The 22,278-nt window shown below is 43.2% G+C and overlaps 1 protein-coding gene across 1 annotated transcript in view; it reads right to left on the bottom strand.

Moving 5' to 3' along the window:
* The window catches only part of pik3r3b (phosphoinositide-3-kinase, regulatory subunit 3b (gamma)), a gene marked incomplete at its 5' end in the record, with an annotated part of 177,225 nt that overhangs the window by 107,799 nt on the left and 47,148 nt on the right, over positions 1–22,278 (bottom strand). Inside the window, 2 exons of the mRNA XM_079158517.1 lie at positions 12,746–12,823; positions 14,423–14,497. Of these exons, the coding sequence (XP_079014643.1) occupies positions 12,746–12,823; positions 14,423–14,497 (153 nt within the window). The remainder of the gene's footprint in view (positions 1–12,745; positions 12,824–14,422; positions 14,498–22,278) is intronic.

Below are 22,278 nucleotides of genomic sequence, written 5' to 3'. Positions count from 1 at the left end.
AACAGTCTGGCTCAGTCCAATAAGCAATTTTCGGGCGAAAAACTGCAACGCAATCTCGCGGATTTGTGGAAAAAAAGTTGTCCGTGGCTAATCAAATGCCAGTTATTCAATTAAAGGCGAGAGAGTTAGAGACTGATAGAGGCCGAAATTGGTTGTTAAAGAATTTAGAGTACAATAGATATTCTCATTTAAATCAGTGCTGTTTGAGAGGAAAGCTGCCACTTTAAAAAAAAGGGCGGCTCTCCTGGAGATAAACAGTTAAGCTTCTTGAGAAATACAAAGCTGATGCAGTTAGGTATCGATAGACTCAGCATTGCCATGGATGCAGCCAGCATTTTAGCTCACACCTGAAATCATCATCTGCATAACCAACTGTTAGCAGCTTATACTCACTGCAGGGGATTACAGTGAGGTGAAACGTGGGTTTTTAAGTGATCAAAATAGAGATAGAGACTCTCTGACACAATGTAGTAGAAATTAAAAGGAGGTATTGTTTGCTTTGTCTGTTCACTGTGTCGCCTCATATCGGTCTTCAATTTGCATAGAGCAGAACTACTAGAAATATGCAATCTGAATATGAAATCTCTGTAATAGCTGCTGTGGCATGACATGAGCAGAGACATGAGACGCTCCAAGGGGAGGGGGGGGGTGGTGGTAACGGTAAAGCCTTGATGCGATTCCACAGACAAAACGGAATACAAATCAAACAAACCAGCAGAAATCAGCAGCAGCTCGGGTTTAGGAAATGTATCTGCTTGACTAAATAACAACACTGAGAACATATTATTCCAAAACTCCATGTTCACTTACAGCAGTACAGTGCACATCACTGACAGTCTGTTTTTTTGTCTTTTAGTGACAAACACCCATTGATCCAAATGAGAAAAAAGTCGAAATGTTCCAGTTGTCGAAACTGATGCACCCGAACCAGGAGCTGTTAACCACAGGAGCTGAATATCTACCGGGTTACATGTGATCTGCGTGGCCTGATGTTCTCATCTGACCTGTTAAAGAACATCTCAAAGTGGAGACGGTGTCTGTTATTGAGTTTATTAATCTTCGTCTTCCATCTCGCAAACTCACAGATCGATATCTATCGTCAGTTGAAGCTCCTGTTGTGTGTCTTCATAACACAAACAGATCAAAACACACACAAACACACACACACACACACACACACCCCCCAACACACAGACACACAGACACACTTTGGCTTGCTGCTCTCCTCATCTCCCTCTCCATCTGTATTCATTCAAGTCCGGTAAATGCGTGACACAAACATGGCATCTGGGGCAGCGTCCCCGGAGTTTTGTGCTTTGTCGTCTTGCAGGATGTCCGTGGACCGTGGCTGTGCATGTTGCCGTGGTTCTGCTCGCAGCCCACTGCTGCTATTTCTATTATTAGTCATATTTCTATCATTTTTATAACCGTTGTTGTTGTTGTTGCTGTGCATTTCTCACTCTCAACCCAACCGCTTGAGGCAGATGTCCATCAACTTCGACAATGTTGCAAACATCGTCGATGTAAACACAGAGTCCGCCTTCTCTCGTCCCACCTGAGTCCTGCGCTCTGTCCGGTGTACGCCTGTCAAGAGCAGCTTGATCTGGGATAACAAAATGGAGCCAGGTCTCTGTGGACACAACCGTCACTGACTTCCCGTTGCTGGGTTAGCCTGAAGTCTTTCGATCCGTCTTATTTTCCTTCAACCTGACATTAGCCAGGAGTAGGCTGGGTAGTCGAGTAGCCTTAAGTCCTAACTGGGTTAGCTGAGCTTCCATCTCGACTCTCCTCCCTCTCCTCCTGGGGCAGTCGACTCCGCTCTCAGCGGCGTTTGGTCAGGCCGGTCTGGCTGGGTGGTCGGAAGATGCCGCGGGCAGTGAAAAGGTCCGCTGCACTTTATACGCGCTCCAGTAATAAAGACTAAAAACATAACAAATTAAAACAAAAATGTAGCACAGTTTATGGGAGCTACATGCGCCGCTGCCGACATGACAATGTTGGGCCTCTGCATATTAAGAGCATGGTTTAGACCTGCTTTAGGAGACACCGACAGTCCAGAACCATGTTAACACACTGATCTACAGTCTGACACCAGTGGAGAATACTGGAGGTGACAGACAATGGAGGGATTTTTTTTTATATCACCACAAAGTAGGAAGTAACATATTAAACACATTGTAACTGTTTGTGATGAGATATTTCCGTCTAACACTATATTTCACTTTTAATGGACCTGTAGATATTTGGGCTTCATGCGTGTTTATCTACATAGAGGCATGTAATGTCTTTATTTCATCATTACTTCTAGCAACCGTTTATGAGGCACTTTACATGTTCTTGAGTGCGTTCTACCTCTTAAGCATTTCAATTCATTGGAGTTATTACAAGGCATATTTCATTTTGTTAGTTAGAAAACATTTGGCATCACAAAGCACTGAAGACAATAACACTGCACTTCCCACATAGTATACAAACCAGTAGGTAGTCAGTCAGTACAGGTGTACAGTATGATGAACAGGGAATTAGAATTTGAGAGCTTTTACCAGAATGTACCCTTCACATTGGTCCTTAATTGGCTATGTCACTTACTGATTGGCTGCAGATTTAATTAGAAGTTATATGTCTATGTGTGTCTTTTGGGGGTCATTTAGGGACATGTCTACGGTCTGTCTGGCTTTAAAAATGGAAAATGGTCCACTCCTTTCTAAGAAACAGGGAACCAAACAAGAGAGCGATGGGTTTAGAAAAGGGAAACAATAAAGAAAGAGGGAAACATTCATTCCTCACTGACCACAGAACGAAGTTTACAAGGTTTAGGGTGCAGGAATGTATGTGTGTGTGTGTGTGTGTGTGTGTGTGTGTGTGTGGTCATGAGTCTACGCCTGTGTTTGCTTCCCCGGGTGATAATCTCAGTCTGAACCCTCTGAATGTATCCTGTTTCTATACTGAATGTAGTAAAATATTCCCCATTACTGCTGCTGTGTAGGAGTTTGCTTGTGTATATGTGTGTGTGTGTGTGTGTGTGTGTGTGTGTGTGTGTGCGTGCGTGCGTGCGTGCGTGCGTGCGTGTGCGTGCGTGTATGTGTATGTGTTAGTGTGTGCATATTTGTATGCCTGAACCCGCTCACCTCTCTGTCTACCCATCTGTCCTTGGCATTCTGCTCACACACACACACACACACACACACACACACACACACACACAGATATCACAACATGGACTGAGGGAGATGCAACAGGAGGACTGAAACACATTAAGAAGTAATAACATACAGAGAGAAAGAAAGGGAGGCACAGAAATTCTCGAACTGGCAGACGGAACAAAGTCTCCAAGTTCATCCGAAGGCCAAAATGAAATAATAGTTGAGAGAGAATTAGCTTTAAAGGATAAATCAGCTCCTCTGAAAAGAATAGCACATTTGAATGCGGCTCTGTGTGTTTCATTTTTCATTTAAGATACCATTCTGATCTGACCGACCCCTTATAGTTTTTGAGTTGACACAGAGTGCAAGAGTAAAGTATAAAAACCACCAGTTACTGAGTCTGAATTTAAGATGTATAAAAAACATCGCACTAAGAGCCTTTGTAATAAATACTGCAGTTTGAATAGAAATACGACTGTAGAAGAAATTCTATTCAAAGCCATTGATCCATCGCTCCTGTACATTATTCATATACAGTATGGACGCACTGTATACAACAGGTGATGGTTTAGAGAATAGTATAGATCCGAGACAAAACTGACAGGAGGGCGGGTCTCAGAGAAAAAAGTTGCAATTACAAAATCCGTCGGCTCCTTCAGCACCACGGACAGCGCCGTGGATTTATCAATACACAGCACAGTCAGGTCACTGGTACTTCAGAGCCGTGGTCGGGCCATAGATTAGAACTTGCACAAACCTCAGTACGATAATTAAGGATCAATGTGTCAGGCAAACACATTCAACCTAACAAACCCCTGCACTCTCTCTGCTACCACGGGGATGGAGACGGGGACGGGGGGGGGGGGTTAACAAAGTGGCATGTTTTTTTTGTGCCCGCCCCCCCTCATATAGCCTACCGTCCCTGTGTATGTACTTTAACTGTATATCTTAATATGTTTGACTTAAAACCTCCACAATCTACAATTAGCTAATTAGGGACTGAGGGACGCAATTACCGGGGCTGTAATGGTTGACATGTTAAATTCTGAATAATATACATTTCCAAAGTACTGAGAGAAATACTGTTTTCATTCCATTCATTTTCATTCACTCCAATCATTTCTACTTTGCTTTTTTTTTTTAACATTGTTAAACTACTGTCAGTTAAAGTCCACAAATCCTTCAGATGTTTCAATATACAAACTCTCCAGGAAAGGGATCATGTATAGAGTGACTAAGGGACTTTAAATGTAATGCCAATAGTGAAGTTGCTTATAGTAAATGACAAAGATGCAGCAGAACTGACTCACATTAAGAAGCCAGCGTGGCCAATGAAATGTCTTCTCAGGGACATGCTTTGTGATGGTGGGTACCGGCTAAGAGCAGGTTAGAGAACGAGAAGAAAAGAGAACAAAGGATGTCCAAAGCTGAACTGTGTGTGTGTTTCGAACAGACGGTGAAGCCACATGTATCGCTTTACACAGCAACATATGGCAGAGAGAAGAATCTGAGAAGGGAGCTGAGCATACAGAGACGAGGCGCAGAGGAGAGACGGTACATGCAGGCTATCGAGGCATTTACATAGAAGTACGTAGTACATAAATCCAAACACCCTATTTGCAGACAGTGTGTCAGGTTGTGTGTTGTCACACCAGCACTGTGCAAGAGATGACATCATTGTATGAGATGCTGAGAGCTTGCTCGGTGTTCAAGGAGGAGGAGGAGGAGGAGGAGGAGGAGGAGGACAGTGCTGGAGAGAATTTTCTGTAAGTGCGATGAACATTTCCTAATGTGGTCGAAATCTGATGTGTCCTGCGATGTGAATATGATGGCTCTGTTTAACCTCTTTTTCCACAGGAGTATACGTTTGTTTTCATATTATTGTTGATATTATTCAGGGTTTCAGTGAAAATATTAGGTTGTGATATTATCACAGAGAAACAATGACTCGGTTCTGGATTTGTGCAAACATGTCATCAGATCAATCAGATATCTGCAACTTTGACCCTAAAGGTGCGTTCACACCAAGCGCGAGTAGATTACATACAAAGTCTATGCATAGACGCGATGAGACTGGACTGACGATGGCCCGCGAGTTGAAATATTTCAACTTCGGCGAAGAAATTGGTGTGAACACGGCATAACTCAAACATTCTGGTTTTGTTTGATCTTATTGTGATGCCTTTCACCTGTTGCACATTTCACCTTTTTGAGGTTTCCTAAACAAAGACATAAGCACCAACCCCACCCTATTTAACAAGGAGCCCCTACAAATTGGACAACTCTGCAAAACAATAACACAACGACCAAACAACTATAAAGAGACACAATGCAGCTGCATAGAGACAAAGACACTCGCAACATTCATGAAAAGGGGCAAAACAACCACAAATGATCTCAAAATGACTACAAAGAAGACACAAAGCAACTACAGAAAGACTCAAAGAAACATATAACAATTACAAAGAGACACAAAGCAAGTACAAAGAAACACAAAATGACTGCAAAGAGACACAAAGCAACCACAGAAAGACTCACAAATAAACATAAGAGACTCAAAACAACAAAACAGTGGCTGAACAACCATGAAGGCTGTGTATCTTGCTCCCACACTGGAGAGGTGGTGGGTGTTTTTGCATGTCTGTGCCCAGGGACCCAGTGTCTCATAATACGCCCATGTCTACAACATCCGTCAATGGCATGTACTGTACAATATGTAATGAAAAGTTATGGTTACGAACACACACACATAGATGCACATCTCTACATCTTGATTTCTCCCCCAGAACACACAAACTGCAAAATGAAATCACACAGATGTGGAATAAAAGGCTGCCGAGAGGAGAAGAGACGCCTCACTCTCACACTTGTTTTCCTTTTACACTGCAGAACACGGTCCTTGCTGCATTCGGTGACAAAGAGCCACTCATCACTTTTACCAAATACTCTCCCTCTATTAAGACAGGCTGACATCCCTCTGCAGCCAGATGCTTTTATGTTTCCTACTCACGTCCACTGTGCACGAGTTTGTTAATGTAGCATTTGTATTGTGTGTGCGCGTGTGTGTGTGTGTGTGTGTGTGGTTGCACTTCTTCGCTCCCCAGCTGACTGTAAAAACGCCGGCTTCTAATAGGTTATTGACGGGCGCCAGAGGAAGATGATGACATCACCTCCGACCAATAGCATGGCTTGCGACTGACAGACGAGAGGAAGGACGGACGTGGAGCACGGAGGGATGGAGACGGAGGAAAAGGACGGAGAGATGGAACGGAGGAGCTCTTTTAATTTGTGTTTTGCTGAACTCAGCGGCTCCTGTCACCGAGGCAGGGGGGGGGGGGGGGAAAGGAACGAGTGATGAATGAGTGAATAAAAAAAAAATAAGAAAAAAGGGGAGAGAAAAAGAGATAGAAGATTAAATGGGAAGAGAGGGGGAAAGATTGAGGAGTACATAAAGCAGGTGCAGTGAAATAAAAGATTAGTTAATGGTTCCAGGGCTGCAGATTGTTAGATTGGTTGTTAGCGGTGAGCAGTTAACGCATTGGATGGGAGGGCGGGAAGAAAGGAAGTAAGGCTCCATCTATCTGGTGGATGGAGAGGAGAGAGGGGTGAGAAGAGGAGGAGAGGATTCCCATTATCTCTGTTAAAGTTGGAGAAATGATTATAGGCACATAAAAGATTATCGACTGTGTGGATGAGCGGACTGAGCTGCAGCGTGTCTCTATACGTTTGCGTGTATACAGCTTGTGTGCGTTTTGTATGTCAGGGTGTATAGTTTGTGTTGAAGACAAAGTATATTCTGCTACAGTCTGAGCCAACATGAGTCATTGTTTCCAAAACAGAGACCGCCCACTCTGTGCCTGACAAGTAGGCACAACGTGTGTGTGTGTGTGTGTGTTTGTTAGTACATCCATGTAATCATCATATTCTAACTAGGTCAAAGTGTGCAAACAGACACATAAGACACTAACACAAATACACACAAACCCAGCAGTGATGAAAATGCCCATATGGCCATGTATGCATGCACACTGGGACATGTTTGTGTTTCCATACTTGTGAGGACACTCGTTGACATAATGCATTCTCTAACCCACTAGAACTCATTCTAAAAAGAAAAAAGGACTTAACCATCCAACAGCCCTTTAATGAAGTGAGGAGGGGACAAAAGGTCTTCACTTTGAAAACTGTCCTCGCTATCTTAAAAATACTTTCCAAAATCCAGTGGCACTTTTCAAATATGTTTCCAATTTCCAAAAATTGGCCTCACTGCCCAACATGTGCCAGATTTTGATAAACGTCTGTACAATAATGTCTCTATTCACTGGAATGACCTTGCTTTCCAAAAGTGTTCCTATTCACTAAAATGGCCTTGCCTTCCGAGAATGTCCTCACAGTGAAAACATAAAAAAAGAAAATAGAAATAAAATGTTCTCAAAAATGTCTTTACTTTCCAAAAAGGTACTTACATTCACAACTTGTGTTTACAGTATAAACCTGTCTTTACTTGTACAAATGTCCCCCATTTCCAAAAATGACACACACACACACACACACACACACACAGAGAGTTACTGGGCCAACACACTGAGTGATGTGTGGGCATGACAGAACCAACCAGCTAAAAAAGGCTAGCTATCACCATGGCAACGTCTGGGCCGTGTACCAATCGGAGGTCAACTCGATGAGGTAATGTCCTCGAAAGCTTTCTGAGCGCACACACACACACACACACACACACACACACACACACACACACACACACACACACACACACACACACACACACACACACACACACACACACACACACACACACACACACACACACACACACACACACACACACTTTGATAGGATAATACTGTACATATGCACCAGCACCGACACACACACAGATAAATTAGGCAGGATCTGTAAAACATCCTGAGAGCTCCTGTAGTGCAACAACTCCCTGTTACATAACATTATTCCATAACTCAGGCAGCCCAAACGCACAACAAAGAGAGACCGAGCACTGCGGCAGCCCTGATACTCTTCCTGCAGAGTGATTGATGTTGCATCGCGCTCTAATAATGATCCATGAGACATACCAGACCAGTTCTGCAAAACACTGATACAGGTCGTTAATCACCGTACCTCACGTCATTCTACATGGTAACAAAAGGTGATTATTCCCTTTTGTTTCTTTTTTGGGGGGCTTTTTTGACAACGATGATAAGAGGATTTTGAGAAACTGTCTGTTGAATAAATGTCCAGATGTGTGGATCTCCTGGTCAAACTTTGACCTCTGCAGTTGAAGGCGTCTTACGTGACGTAGAGTCCAGTAACGAAGTCAATGCTGTGATACAGAGGTTACAGGAATGATAACACCATCCGGACAGACAACCTCGTACTGGAAGCGTTCCCCTTAAGGTAAACACCTTTAGCTCTGTCAGCACGTTCGCCGTAGTCTGTACTGTTTGCGCTGTTAGCACCGTTAGCTACAAGCGGCCATCTTTGGCGTTGTCACGTTGGGAGCCGTTGAGAGGAAAACGAAATGCTCCCAATCTCGTTTTATGCAACGTTAAAGGTGGTGTGGTACTGGATTACATTATTATGACACCTCTAGATATAGTTCAGTCCAGCACTAACCATGACCTCAATGCAATTGAATATAATTGAACTAACACTGAACAGTATCGGCATATTAAAAGGAGGCGTTCGGGTTGAATCAAGTTCTAATACTCATCACATACTGTTGCTTTGTCAGACCCTTTGGTGTCACTTTCTAATCTGTGAATTCATCAAAAACACTTAGGTTAGGCAGTAAAACCCCATTACCTAGGTTTATAACATCATGGTTGGTGTAAAATAACTACATAAACTACGTAATAAGTACAGAAACAAAGACAAAAACATCACTAGGTAACTTCAAAATAACTGAACACCGGTCTCCTGGTTGAAAGTCTCCCTTTTCAGTCTTCATGCTACGTCTTCACACATTTTCTCTGAGCGTCTAATAATGGCGCGGATGGGTTGACATTCAATTTGAAAAGCCCGTTGCATCTCATCATACAGTTATAAATTACCTCAGAACATATATGGCATAAGGGTCCAGTAGAATGCAAGATTAGCCGTCGACAGACAGACAGACGCACACACACACACACACACAACCAAATAAATAATCTCCTGGCGGAGATAATGTAAGATAATGTGGTGCCAGAGTCAAATATCTTTAAAGAAAATAATTGAAAACCAAGCAAACGCAGCTACAAAATCAGAGGGATCATTTATTAATCCGAGATAATTGCCGTTGCAGTTTTTCTGCTGAAGCAACCGTTGGGTTTGACTGCTTTGAAGCGCAGGATAAAGGGACTTTACACACACAGCCAGACATTTCTTCTCAATACCTTCCATCTCATCTTGCCCGTGCAACTCGAACGGGCAATCTGACAGAAAAGACGACAGGCATCGGGCCATCCCTCTCTGCCCTCCGACATTCAAACTAAACTTTTCACACACGGCCGCATGTCAGCGCAAATCTGCACAGAAGCGACCGCTCTCCATATATATTCCATAGGATCCGTCCGTGCCTATCAGACCACCGGCTGTGCATAAAGCCAGTGTGACTGCAGGATGTCAGCGGCCGCATTTCTCTGCATTTCCACCATAACGTGCGTAGGATTTCTCTCATGCCGCAACCGTTCTGTCTCAACATATATGTGGGTTTGCGTGTCAAGGCTGCATGCTATATTCCTCTGAGTGCCTCCATGTCAGCTCCTTTCAGTCAATTACTTTGAGTTTGTGCATATCCTGGGCCCCCGTGCTGACCTCCCACCACTGCCCAAGCAAGCCAGGTGTGTGTGTGTGTGTGTGTGTGTGTGTGTGTGTGTGTGTGTGTGTGTGTGTGTGTGTGTGTGTGTGTGTGTCTGTGTGTGTGTGTTTGTATGTGCAATGTGTGTGCATGTCTCTCTACACTAAATCTATTCTTTATGCCCAATAAACTGGATTGGATTTGCAGAGATGCTGACGTTTTCGGGAGACAATTTGATGTGCACTGAGAAAAATAGCAGTCATAACAATTCCTTTATTTTTCAATGTGGGTCTTATGATCCTGATCTTCTGGATAAAACATTTTAAAGGGAAACGCCACTTTTTCATACGGCCTGGCTCTGATTTTCACAGTTTCAAACATCACTGGTGAACTACAAGTTGACGTTTAAGTCTCCTCCCTCATCACGATGTGAAAGTCCATTAAAGAGCGGACATCACGTTTAGATCAAGACCTTTTATGAGCGGACCCTTGGGAATTGTATGGGAATTATCACTAATATCATAATTACTAGTGATTAATTATTATTCTCAAAATAACAGAACTAGACATTTAGATTTCCCTCCCTCTCTTCGTACCTTTGGCTCCTTTGAAGTGATGGCAGACTGACAGGTTCGGTGCTTTGTTGCAATTTACTGATGTGCTCGGGGAATCAACATCCACACAGTGTTTGAACTGCTACCGCTCACAGCTGCCAACAGGCTGATCATCTGTTGATTCGAGTCATTATTTGAGGCATCATACGGACTTGTATTAACATTTTTTTTTTCCAACTGAGGGATTTAACGACTGTAACAGAATGACTGCCGACTGCTGCTGACTGCTCAATAAATCCTGATGAATACCCACTTTGACCTGTCAACTCAAACCTGCTCTATTACCTCCGTCACAAACTTATTAAGGCTCAGTTTGTAGAAACAACAGGATATCAATAGAATGCCTCCGAAGCCAAACTGGACCAACGGATATTTGTAAAGCACTGTAGAAACTAGCAATCAAAGATACACAGTACACCGGCACTTCTACGTTTTACTGTACCGTGACTTTTTCTTGTGCACCGGCACTTCTCACAACCTGCCGGTACTCTTTTCTGCCCTTCAAGTGAATCTAAGCGATTCATAATTGTGCGGCGCAGCGCCAACCTCTTGGCGCCGCACCTCATTAAGCGTGAACCGTCGCACTAAACAGCACGGGGGCATCTATAGCGCTTTAATAAAAGGGTACTCAAAAGGCACTTTACATGGTTAAAACAAAAACAATAAAAGCGATTACAATACAAACAAAAGAGATGACATCACAGTAGGAAACAAAGAAAACATACATTACTAGCATGGCAGGTTAAAAAGTATGTGGAACTGTTTAGTTTTGAGCGTAAAACCTTGAAATCTTCTATCTCCTAGTATCTTTTATTCAGTGTAGCAATTCAGAATGTAATAATAATTGCTTGATATTAATATTCACTTTTGAAGAACGCTCCCAGTGCGCTTCATTCTCCCTTGCTGGTCCATGTAGCGCTGATGATGCACCACCACCAAAACTGAGTGTGTGTGTACTTATCTTGGTTGGTTGGTTGCAATAAGGCACCGTGAACACAAAATGGACCTGCACTAAACAGCAGTAAACAGGAAATATTATTTTCCTGTTTGTGAGGAAAGTGAGCCGAAGTACAGGTCTGAGAGTGACATTAACAGTTGTTCATGAATTACTTGAACATGAGGAAAGTTACTCTACGGTCTTATTGAACCGCAAGAAACAAACAACTAATCATTACTGTAGGTGGTCATGAACTCTACCAAACATTCAAGAGTGAGAATGGAGACATTGGATGAGGCAGCGACGGATGAAATGCCTGCACTAAATAAACCTTTTTCTAAACACGTTCATGCTTCTGTCCCTCCTCCCTCCCTCCCTCCCTCCCTCCCCTCTCTCCTCCTCAGAGTGGAGTCTCAACTCTGATTTTGTGAGATCCCCGCCTCGCTCCCAAAAAATAAAGTACAGAGTCAGAGCACTCCCTGGTGGTGCCAAACCTGAACTTCAGCAACTCAAACTTGGAAAAACTTTTTTTTGTTTTGTCTGAGTGACTTCGGCTCCATTCAGTCGCAGCAGACCGACGCGGCCCGGGTCGGTCTCAGCAGGAGTTTGTACTGGTTTGAATACAAAGAGGAGCGCAGGAGACGAGCCTCGGCTGTTCCTGTTGAGCCACTTGTTGCTCCTCCAGCATGTTACTGAGCAGAGAGCCACAGAACTTCATAAACTGTAAGTGTCGCTGCATTTTACTGCATTTCAATGCATCCCATCACTCCAAGGTCTGTCTCTCTTCCTGTGAGTTTCGTACATTACAGACCTGCAACACTGCTGGCTTTGTGTACAAGTTAAATGAAAGGCTTTTTGTCGATCAGACATTTAATGTACATGTCCGTTATTCAAACATGAGAGGACAGTTACAGACAGAGCCACAATAACTACGTGATATTTGGCACCTAGTACATAAAGAGCGAGAGTCTTTAGTCAGTCACTTTAATGCTCACACTGTACGGATCAGTTGACCGGCCGGGGCAGGGACGCTCCATGGATTAACATGTTTTATTGCAGGCTCACACTAAACGTATGCATGGAACCTCTGGTCAGTTTTGTCACTGTCATTTCCAATTGCAGTAAAGGTTAGTCAAGCTTGTTTTTTTTGATGGCATTCAGTTGAGACTTGTGCCGTGTTGGAAGAGTTCCAAGTCCTGACATTGGCTTACATTTCTGTCCTTCAATGAATCTGCACATTTCATGGAGTATGTACCTGAGTCCAGAGCCTGCCGCAGCTCTGCGGGTCCACTGGAAGCTGGAGGAACTCGATACAGAGACTCGCTGTTCAACCCTGCAGATAGAGACGGGTAGAGGAAGAGGGAGGAAGTCAGCTGGGTGTTTTCCCTTAGGATACCACAAAAGGATATACAGTGAATCATACTCTACAAATAATGTTAAGTCTTTTATTACAGCTCCAGAATACGGATGCTGAGTAAAATTGGTTTTGTCATACAGTCGACATATCAAATATAAAACTCCACTTTAGAAATGGAATACTGTTGAAGACCTTTCCAAAAGCGAAATGAGAAGATGGATATCAATCCCATGTCTGTGTGTTGTATACAGAGCCAGAGTCAGGATGTTATTAGCCTAGCTTAGCATAAAGACAGGAAGCAGGGGGAAACTGGTAGCCTGAATTTCAACAATACACAAACAAACACCTCTAAAGCTCATTTATCAACATGCTGTATATTGTCCGGTCTATCGATAATAAAAAATGTAAAAATCACAGTTTGTGGTTTCCGGGGGAGTAACTGAATGCAACTTCCTGAAACCTAGTCATCACATTGAAGTAACCAGTTTTACCATCGCGTTTGCATAGAGACTAAAACCAAAACATGTGCTCACTGACCACATCTGACATTCTGCACTACAGTATAGCCCAGGGGTCGGCAACCCGCGGCTCTTCGGCCCGCTCTCTTGCGGCTCCCTGAGTCCTCTGTCCACACGGCGTTTAAGCATTGTTCTCGAGATGATCTCCGTCCAGACTTAAACGCCTGAAAACGAATATCACGTGACTATTCACGTACACTGGACATGCCGGTCCTACTGGTTTTCAAACCTACTGGTTTCCTTCCGTGCGTGTGTCGTGTTCGCGTAACAGCAGCAGCTGTTTTCTGCCTCTGTTGCCAGATTCGTCACACATTCACAAACATATTGCTGGAGATCTAAAAGCCACATCTCGTATATATTGCGGGGATTACGATTGTATAAGTGAGCACTACATCACAGCCACGTATGAAGAAATACATTGAAGAAAATATATTTATGGGAAGATCGCATTAACCTGGATTCGAACTCTGTCGAGCAAAATAGTTATATATTCAAAAACGGGCGCGGTACGCGATCCGCCACTTGCATTTTACGTCGTAATGCGCCTTTCCCTGCACCTAGCTGATCATGATCTGCAGAGCACCCCCCTCGGAATGTCAACAAGTGTCTTTATTCTTATTCTATAATTTCATAAATACAACAAACTATAGTTTTTGTATATATAACTATATATAACACTTTATAAACTGTGACATCAAATAGCTTTTGCGGCTCCAGACACATTTTATTTGGTGGAAAATAGAACAAAATGGCTCTTTGGAGAGTAAAGGTTGCCGACCCCTGGTACAGCCAGAGAGGCTGCACTAGAAGAACTGGGTGGATGGATACTTCTAACTAACTCCCGCTACAGTTGAAAATCGTTGTCTTTACAGTCCTGTCTGCGAGATGCAAAATGTTCATTAGTGAGTTTCAGGAGTGTAGATTGTGTTTCCCCCGCTATGCTAACCCTGACGTCACATTTGTACAGTAGCAGTCCTTAAAGTAAGTTGAAATTGAATGTTGTTCGTTGAATGAATGTGCTGGCTACACATCCGTGTTGCGGTTTGTATTTTCTCACCGTGTTTCTCTGCGGCTTCGATGAGTCTCCAAACAGCCACAGGAGCCGCTTCAGACAGAAGCTCCGCCTCCATTCCTGAGAGAGAGAGAGAGATTATGTTTTATTAATTTCCATAAAACAACAACTATGGTTCCCTTTATGATTTTCTTCGTTACAACACCCCCAACTATTTAATTATTAACGATGTACAGTAAAGTCCACAATTAACTTTTAATGTGCCAACTTAATTTTTAAAACAACATATTTCGGAAAGAAAATCATCATCTGAGGTGCTGTTTCGCTCCATAAACCGGTTTCTGCACAAGACAAAACGACACTATAGATTTTAAAAAGGGCTGAGACATTAATATGTCAAATGTAAATTCAAATTTCCCCTTGAATTAAATTAGTACCAGAAATCATCAGACAACGTTAACGTCAAAAGGAAAGATGCTTTGCTCCGCCAGTCATTCCACCTGCAAGACCCCGAGCATTGTTTCAGCAATTTCTACAATCCACCCATCTAAACAGTTGAACCAGAGTATTTGTGTGACTGCTGGTTTCCCCTCCAGGGAGCGTGTACTAAAGCCCGAACAACTAGTGAACACACACACACACACACACACACACACATGCAGTTGGTTTATTTGGAAGACAGTTTCACATGTGAAACTTATTAATAAAACATTAAGCATTACAGCAGCCGGTAAACTCTATTGCTGGAATTTAAACATGTGGCAGCCCTGCAATGAAATGAAAGATATCTGAATGGCTAAACTGGCTATGTAAATAATCAGATATCTGCATAGATTTCAATATTGTGCATGTGCTGCTGCCTGCAGCTAATTCACTGGAGTGGATGTGAAAAGGTTAAACAACATGTGGGACTTGATTGCAGCCCACAGGCTGCAGCAGCAGCTGTCTTAACATCCACTATTGGGAATCAATTAGAAGAGAGAAATCCCCAATTAAAGATTTATATACAAAGTGCCCGAGCCAATGTACAGAGAAGGTGTTGTTGAGGCGATGGAGGTATGAACAAACCCAATCACATGGTTGTATTTTCACTGCGGGAAGTCAAGTACACAACATGACCTGGTATCCAAGTCAATGACAAAAAAAATAGCCTTGTTCACCCCTCCAAAATATTAAATCCTTTTTAGCACTCTGACCTTGATGAGAAGCAAACACTGACTCTTGGGCACCAACATTTTAAAAAACATCAGCGTAAGTCACAAATTGTGAACTCAGAGCCATCATGATTTTCCCTTCATCAGGCATTTCATCTACAAGTAGAGTGGCGGTCGGAGGCGATGGACGGTGTCAAACAAATGCTGCTGTTCGTGTCATATGTGGAACCAAAAGTCCACCGTGAACTTTGAGTACTTTTGTTACCTAACTTGACTTATTTCAACCCAAACCAAGATCTTCTACTAGACCTAACAAAGTCGTTTTTTGTTTCAATCCACAAAGTATGTATCACATGGTAGGCACTTCTTATAATGCCTTAGCTTTAGAATAAAGAAACTAAGTTCCTCCCCTTCTAGTGCCCTTATTTTGGAAATAAATTGTACATCCCGGTAAGAAACACACAGGTATCCTAGCTTCAGTGAGAGATGTCACTTATGCAACCTTTGGGTGTGTAGTCATTCTAAGAACATATTTTTAAAGTCTTATATTTTAACAGTTGTACGACAAAATGCAACTTTCTTGAGGTGCGAAATGATCTTTTAGATTGACAAACGTCAAATGTGTAATTGATTGCAAAATTCAAATGGGATCAAAGAATTATTTGTCTCTCACCATTAACTACCGTACATATTATTTCCGAAATAATGTCCCCACGGTGGTCCATCGGAAAGGGGCAGGACTTTGCCTCTCTGTAGTAATACTTATAACCACTGATAAAGCTCATTCAATCTGCTGAGAACATTCAAAATGGGTTGAACAGAAGCAAAGAGAGAACAGGACATCGTCTGCATAGAGGGAGTCCTTCAGACATCTTGTTTGGTCCTGTACATTCTACAGTTTGACAATGTCATACATTCCTAAATAAACGTTGGTATTTAAATAATAGACAAGTATGAATGGACAAAAGGGGTGGAGTTAACTGTACTACAATATCTCACAAGGTCAATTTAGCATAATATTCCTTTTCACAGCACTATTTGTCCAACACGTTGTGCTCTCAGTAAGAAATACAGTTTTAATTCACTAGTTCCAATCTCTTGCATTAGAAAGCAGTTGAGCTACTGACAATTAAACTCAAGCCTACCAGGAAAGTGAGGGGCCTTCCCTTTAGGCAGAAAGTAGGGCTGCAACTAAAAACACACAGGTTACCATCCGACATGAAAAGCAGCAAACCTTCACATTGGAGAATTTGGAACCAGCACATATTTAGCATTTTTAGCGAGAACATTTTTTATTTTTTGTGATTAATTAATCAACTAATTGTATCCAGTTGGAAAGCGTTTTTTATATGAAACATCAGTTATATATATATATATATATATATATATATATATATATATATATATATATATATTATTGTCGGAAAGTGATTTCTCGTTATTGCACATTATAATGTATAGCCTTCTACTTTAGTACAGCATCTCTACAAGTGCACCGTTAATAACCTGCTCGTGTTTCTTTTCTTTTCTTTCTCAGCCTCGCTTCCCGGCTCAGCTGCTCCCTCGCTCTTTTGTTGACAGTCGTGTCGTACCACAAAACACACACTGCCGAGTGACAGTCACACCAAGTTAAATGAAACTTGTCCTTTGATGCTCACACCCTCTCACACACACACACACACACACACACACACACACACACACACACACACACACACACACACACACACACACACACACACACACACACACACACACACACACGCATGAGCCAATAATCGTATTAATGTTTTGTCGAGGAAACAACAACAAACGCATATCTGCTGCTTTTACAGGTGTACCGACCTGTATCTTCTGTACCGACTGCGTATTGTATTGTTTCCAGAGTGTGTGTGTGTGTCTGTGTGCGTGTGTGTGTGCATGTGTGTGTGAGCAACAAGAAGAGGCAGAGGAAATTCCAGAGATAAAGGTCATTAAATGTACAGTGCTTCCATTAACGTCACTGTCACAACCCCTCACAGAGGCAATAGCTCACCCCGAGGAGAGAAAGGAAGAGAGGAGAGGAGAGGAGTGGACAAATGAAAAGACAAAGGGAAAAGAAGACAAAAAGAGGATGTGACGAAGAAGGCAAGGAGATGTAGAGAAGAAAAAAAACACAGGAGGAGATGAAAATGAAAAGAGAAGAGGACAAAAGATGAAAAGAAGAGGACAAACAGACGATAAGAGACAAAGGTGAAGAATGTGAAAAGGGAGACATAAGAGGAGAAGAGATAAGGGGTCAAAAGCCATGAGGACAAAATAAGACAACAAAGAGAGAAATATACCAGAGAAGGGGACAAAAGAAAGTGAAGAAGAGGACATTGGAGAAGGAGTTAGATGAAAAGAAAGAGCAACATCGAAGGGGACAAAAAGAACAGAGGACATGAGAGAGGAGGACAAAACAGAAGAGAAGAGAATAAAGGAGGGCAAAGGACAAAAAGTGTATAAGACGACAATACTTCAGAGGACATAAAAGAAGAGGAGAACAAAGACTGAATAGTACAAGACAAGAAAACCGAAGAGAAGGAAGGGACAATAGAGAAGAGGACAACAGAGAAATACAGGAAGACGGGAAAAAGAGAAGAGACAAGGGCAGGAGAGAGGAGAAGAAAACAACAGAGATTAGATGAAGACAAAAGTGAAGAGAAAAGAAGAGGACAAAAGTGAAGAGGACAGAAACAAAACAAAAGGAAGAGGAAAAAGAAGAGGAAAGGAGGGACAATCGAGAAGACACGGACCAAAAAAAAGTGAAAGAAGAAGGAAAACAGAAGAGAAAACGACAAAGGTGATGAGAAAGGAAGAGGACCACATCGAAGGAAAGAAGGGAAGACAAAAGCAAAGAGGACGCAAAAAATGGAACAAAGAAAAGAGAAGAAGACAACCGACAAGAGAAATTAAAAGAATAGAACAAAGGAAAAGAGAGGGAAGGAAGAAGACAACGCAGAAAAGAGGGGAGACAAAAGAGAGGAGAAGAAGACAAAGGAGAGGAGAGGAAAGACGAGCTGCAGATAAGGAACAATGAAGCTGAGCTTCAGCTCTGCAGCACATCAGCCTCCCACCAGCTCCTATAGACGACGTATGGAGCTGCACACAAAGGCACCAACACCAACACATTACCACGCCAACACGCACGTACGTAACACATTCACATGAAACAGGCGGACACACTCCCATAAACATGCAGTAAAGACTGTGCATTCACAGCTGTGGCTCTGAGGGACAAAGAGAGGGAAATACACAGCGCGTGTGTGTGTTTGTCCTCCGTCACTGAGGTGTACCGTCATTAAAACATGCTCCATTGCATTATACTGCATAGACCCTATACTGCACCGGCATACACACATTCCACTACTCGCTGTCCTTCCACTCCTGCTACATGAACACAAAGAGACGGAAACGCATATGAAGACAGACACACACACACACACACACATCTGTGTTCCCCCTGCGGACAGCTGTGGTCTCCGATCAGCAGTGTTTGAAAATGATTTATTGATCAGAGGAGTTGGCATTATGAAGTAGACACTGAACCACTGCTCTTTTCAATATAAACTGATAACACCCACGCACGTACTGTACACACACACACACATGCTGAAAAACCTGAGCACCAAGATAAGAGAGCAGCGTTATAGATTGAGATGTCTGCATTACATAGATGTAACGTGTGGTGCCTATGGGGCTCTGCAGATCATATATTAGGATATTCTCTTGATGAATAATACATCACATTTAGGTCAAATACTTAAACACGGGGTATGAAAGGGGAAATTCATTTATTTTTAATGTTCACGGGAGATTATAAGCAAGTTCAATCTTCATCCGGAGTCCCTCTGCAGAGGTTTTAGAGTCTCTGATCTTTTCCCTTTTCCTCCGTCAGTCAGTCGGGGGGGGGGTGCAGCAGGCAGGGTTCCTTCCTGCAGTAGCATGGAGTGACAGCAGGGGGCAGCTGACTCCAGCCCTGACTGGACAGCACTGTGGCCTTTTATCTGAAAAGCGTCTGCAGAGGGACATCCTATTCAGCAGTGAAGGGTTCACTTCTGCCATTTCAGGAGGAGAAAAAAAATATATGTTCCCATTAAAAATTGTCTGACATTAAAAATGACTGAAAGGAGCCGAGATCTGCTGCCAGAATTTGACCCAAAGGTAAACCGACTGACTCGTGTACTACACAGAAATGATGTATATGCATGTACATGAGAACTCTTTTCAAGTACAGAGGGATTATTATTAAGCATGTCTATCTTCAGTTTACCTTTTCCAAAGTTACTAAAAGGACATTTTAGCTGATTATGATGACTTATTATAACAGTCTCAATTTTACACTGTTGCCTCTATATCAGTGGTCCCCAAACTACGGCCCGTGGGCTGGATGCGGCCCGCCTCCACATTTGGTCCGGCCCCCTGAACAATACCAGAGACGCATTATGATTTTTTTTTCAGTCTGCACAATTAATCGAATTTTAATCGCGATCACGATTTTGGCTGCCACGATCAAATGAGCATGATCGTCTGCGATATTGACGTTTAAGATACGTGCTCTGCTACATATCAAATCAAACGCTTCCAGAATCAGCCAACCACCAGGGGGCGAACGAGATGAGAGCTGTCATGCGCGCACCCTGTAGAAGTAGAAGAGTAGAAGAAGTAGAAGAGCAGAGAGACGGGAGCTTGAAGGACGAGTACTTGTGCTTAATTTATTTACACGCCGGCATGTCATGTCTGTCACTACATGGTCGCGCGTTTTCAATTCCCCTGCTCTCTGTATCGCGCACGGCGGTGTTCCGCCCCGATCCGCGCGCACGATGCAACAGTCGCTCACCTGCGAGTAGCACGCACTAGCACGCACGTAGCCCCCCCCCATAATCGTGCGGCCCTAGGTCAAACGATATGTTCAGTGATGTGGCCCTGACAGGAAAAAGTTTGGGGACCCCTGCTCTATATGATCTACATAAAGAAGATTGTGAAACCCTGTGGCAGAGGTTTTCTTAAAGGGACATTGGTGCTCGGAAACACTACCACTTTAGTCCTTCATTATTCCTCCTTTATTACATCTCGTCTCATCAGAGTCCTGCGGTCCGTGCTGCACCAAGGCTGTTTTACCACTTTGTGAACATTTTGTCTCAGCCTTAAATTTGTATTAATTTTACCTATGAAATTCTGGGGATAAGTGGACAACTTTACAGGAAGTGTTCATGGACATTCTGCCACAGCATTAAAAGTGACTTTCGGTCTGAATGTGAGACAGAAAGAAAAAAAAAGAGACAGAGCGCGAGATGAGGTGGAGAGCTGAGGTGACCTGCAGGCAGCTGGAGCGTGACGACCGTATCCTGTTACCAATGTGAAGGCTTGAAATGACAATCTCCTCTTTACCGCTGCTCATATAGGGCCTTTCCCCTTCCTCCTCCTCCTCCTCCTCCTCCTCCTCCTCTTCCCTTCTGCCTGCCAGTCGCTCTACTGTTCTTTGTTTCTTCTCCACTGTTCTCCAGCCTCTCTCCTTCTTTTCGGCTCTACACCGGAGCAGATGCAATTATTTTTGAGGCCTTAAATACCAAAGTTACAGGAAAACGAGAAGTTCTTCTTCAGTTTGTAGATAAGACAAAGATAACTACGGATGCCTTCCATCTCGCAAATGCACACGTTACATTTTACACTTGAGAAAAATGTCCTTCATGAGCTAATTCTGCAGCATTACAACTACAACATCAGACATCCAAAGACTTGCAGGAAACACTTTGTGATGTTAGACCACCTTGCTCGTATTTGGTGCAGAGATTACATTTCACAGTCTTTTCAAAAACACTTGAGAGCTGGTTTAAGTACTCTGAGTGTATTGGCATGCGAGGTACATGGACCTAACCCAACATCACCAGTCCAAATCATAAAATGTTCATTTTTTGATTTCCAAGGGGCGTTGCCATTTGGTCCAGCGATGCGATGCTACGAGATAGCGGCTACAACAGAAACATTTCCACAACAGCTGCGTTAGTTAAACGGTTGGGATTGGCCCGTCAGATCTCAAGTTGTTGGAAGTCTGTCCAAAGCGGAGGCGCACCAGATGCATCTGCCAGATCAATTAAAACAGGAGCTCGCAGATTCATCTGGTTCCCAGGCAAGCACGGACCCTCAGCAGGTCCAACATTTGCTGTCAAGGATCAACAAGGGGAATCCAAAAATCGTGCTTTTTTTTTTTAAATGGTCAGTTTGCCACTTAACCTCAGCTGTACGCCTTAAAGACTTGAACTGCATCTGAAACTTCTGCAACCCCAATACAATGAAGTTAAGCAGCTCAAAAAAAACTCAACAGCCATTACACAACAGCCGTTCCTGTGAAAACCTTTCACTTTAAAGCGCTGCTAGCTTTGCCTTCTCATCCCTGTTGGTCCAGACAGCCTGATGTCTCTCCCTCATGTGTGTTGAATCTTAAACAGCGTGCAGCGAAGACCCTCGGCGGCGGCGATATTAGCAGCTAAGCCACCATAAAAAGCCCGGTGAAACCTTGATCCTCCATCTCCTCCTGCCTCAAATCTCACCATGACAACCTCCCACTCTGAGGAAAACCCCGCTTCTCTGCTCCCCCGGGGGCCCCGACAAGACAACCAGGGCCACGAGGCCAGCACACTCGAGCGCGCCTACTGTATGTGCACACACACACACACACACACTGACATAGACGCGGATACACGCATACATTAGCACACATGCATA

This window comes from Pholis gunnellus, assembly GCF_910591455.1.
Source record: "Pholis gunnellus genome assembly, chromosome: 4".
In the NCBI taxonomy this organism is placed as follows: domain Eukaryota; kingdom Metazoa; phylum Chordata; class Actinopteri; order Perciformes; family Pholidae; genus Pholis; species Pholis gunnellus.
The sequence above is the reverse complement of the archived record's forward strand: the minus strand, read 5'-3'. Positions and strand labels throughout refer to the sequence as shown.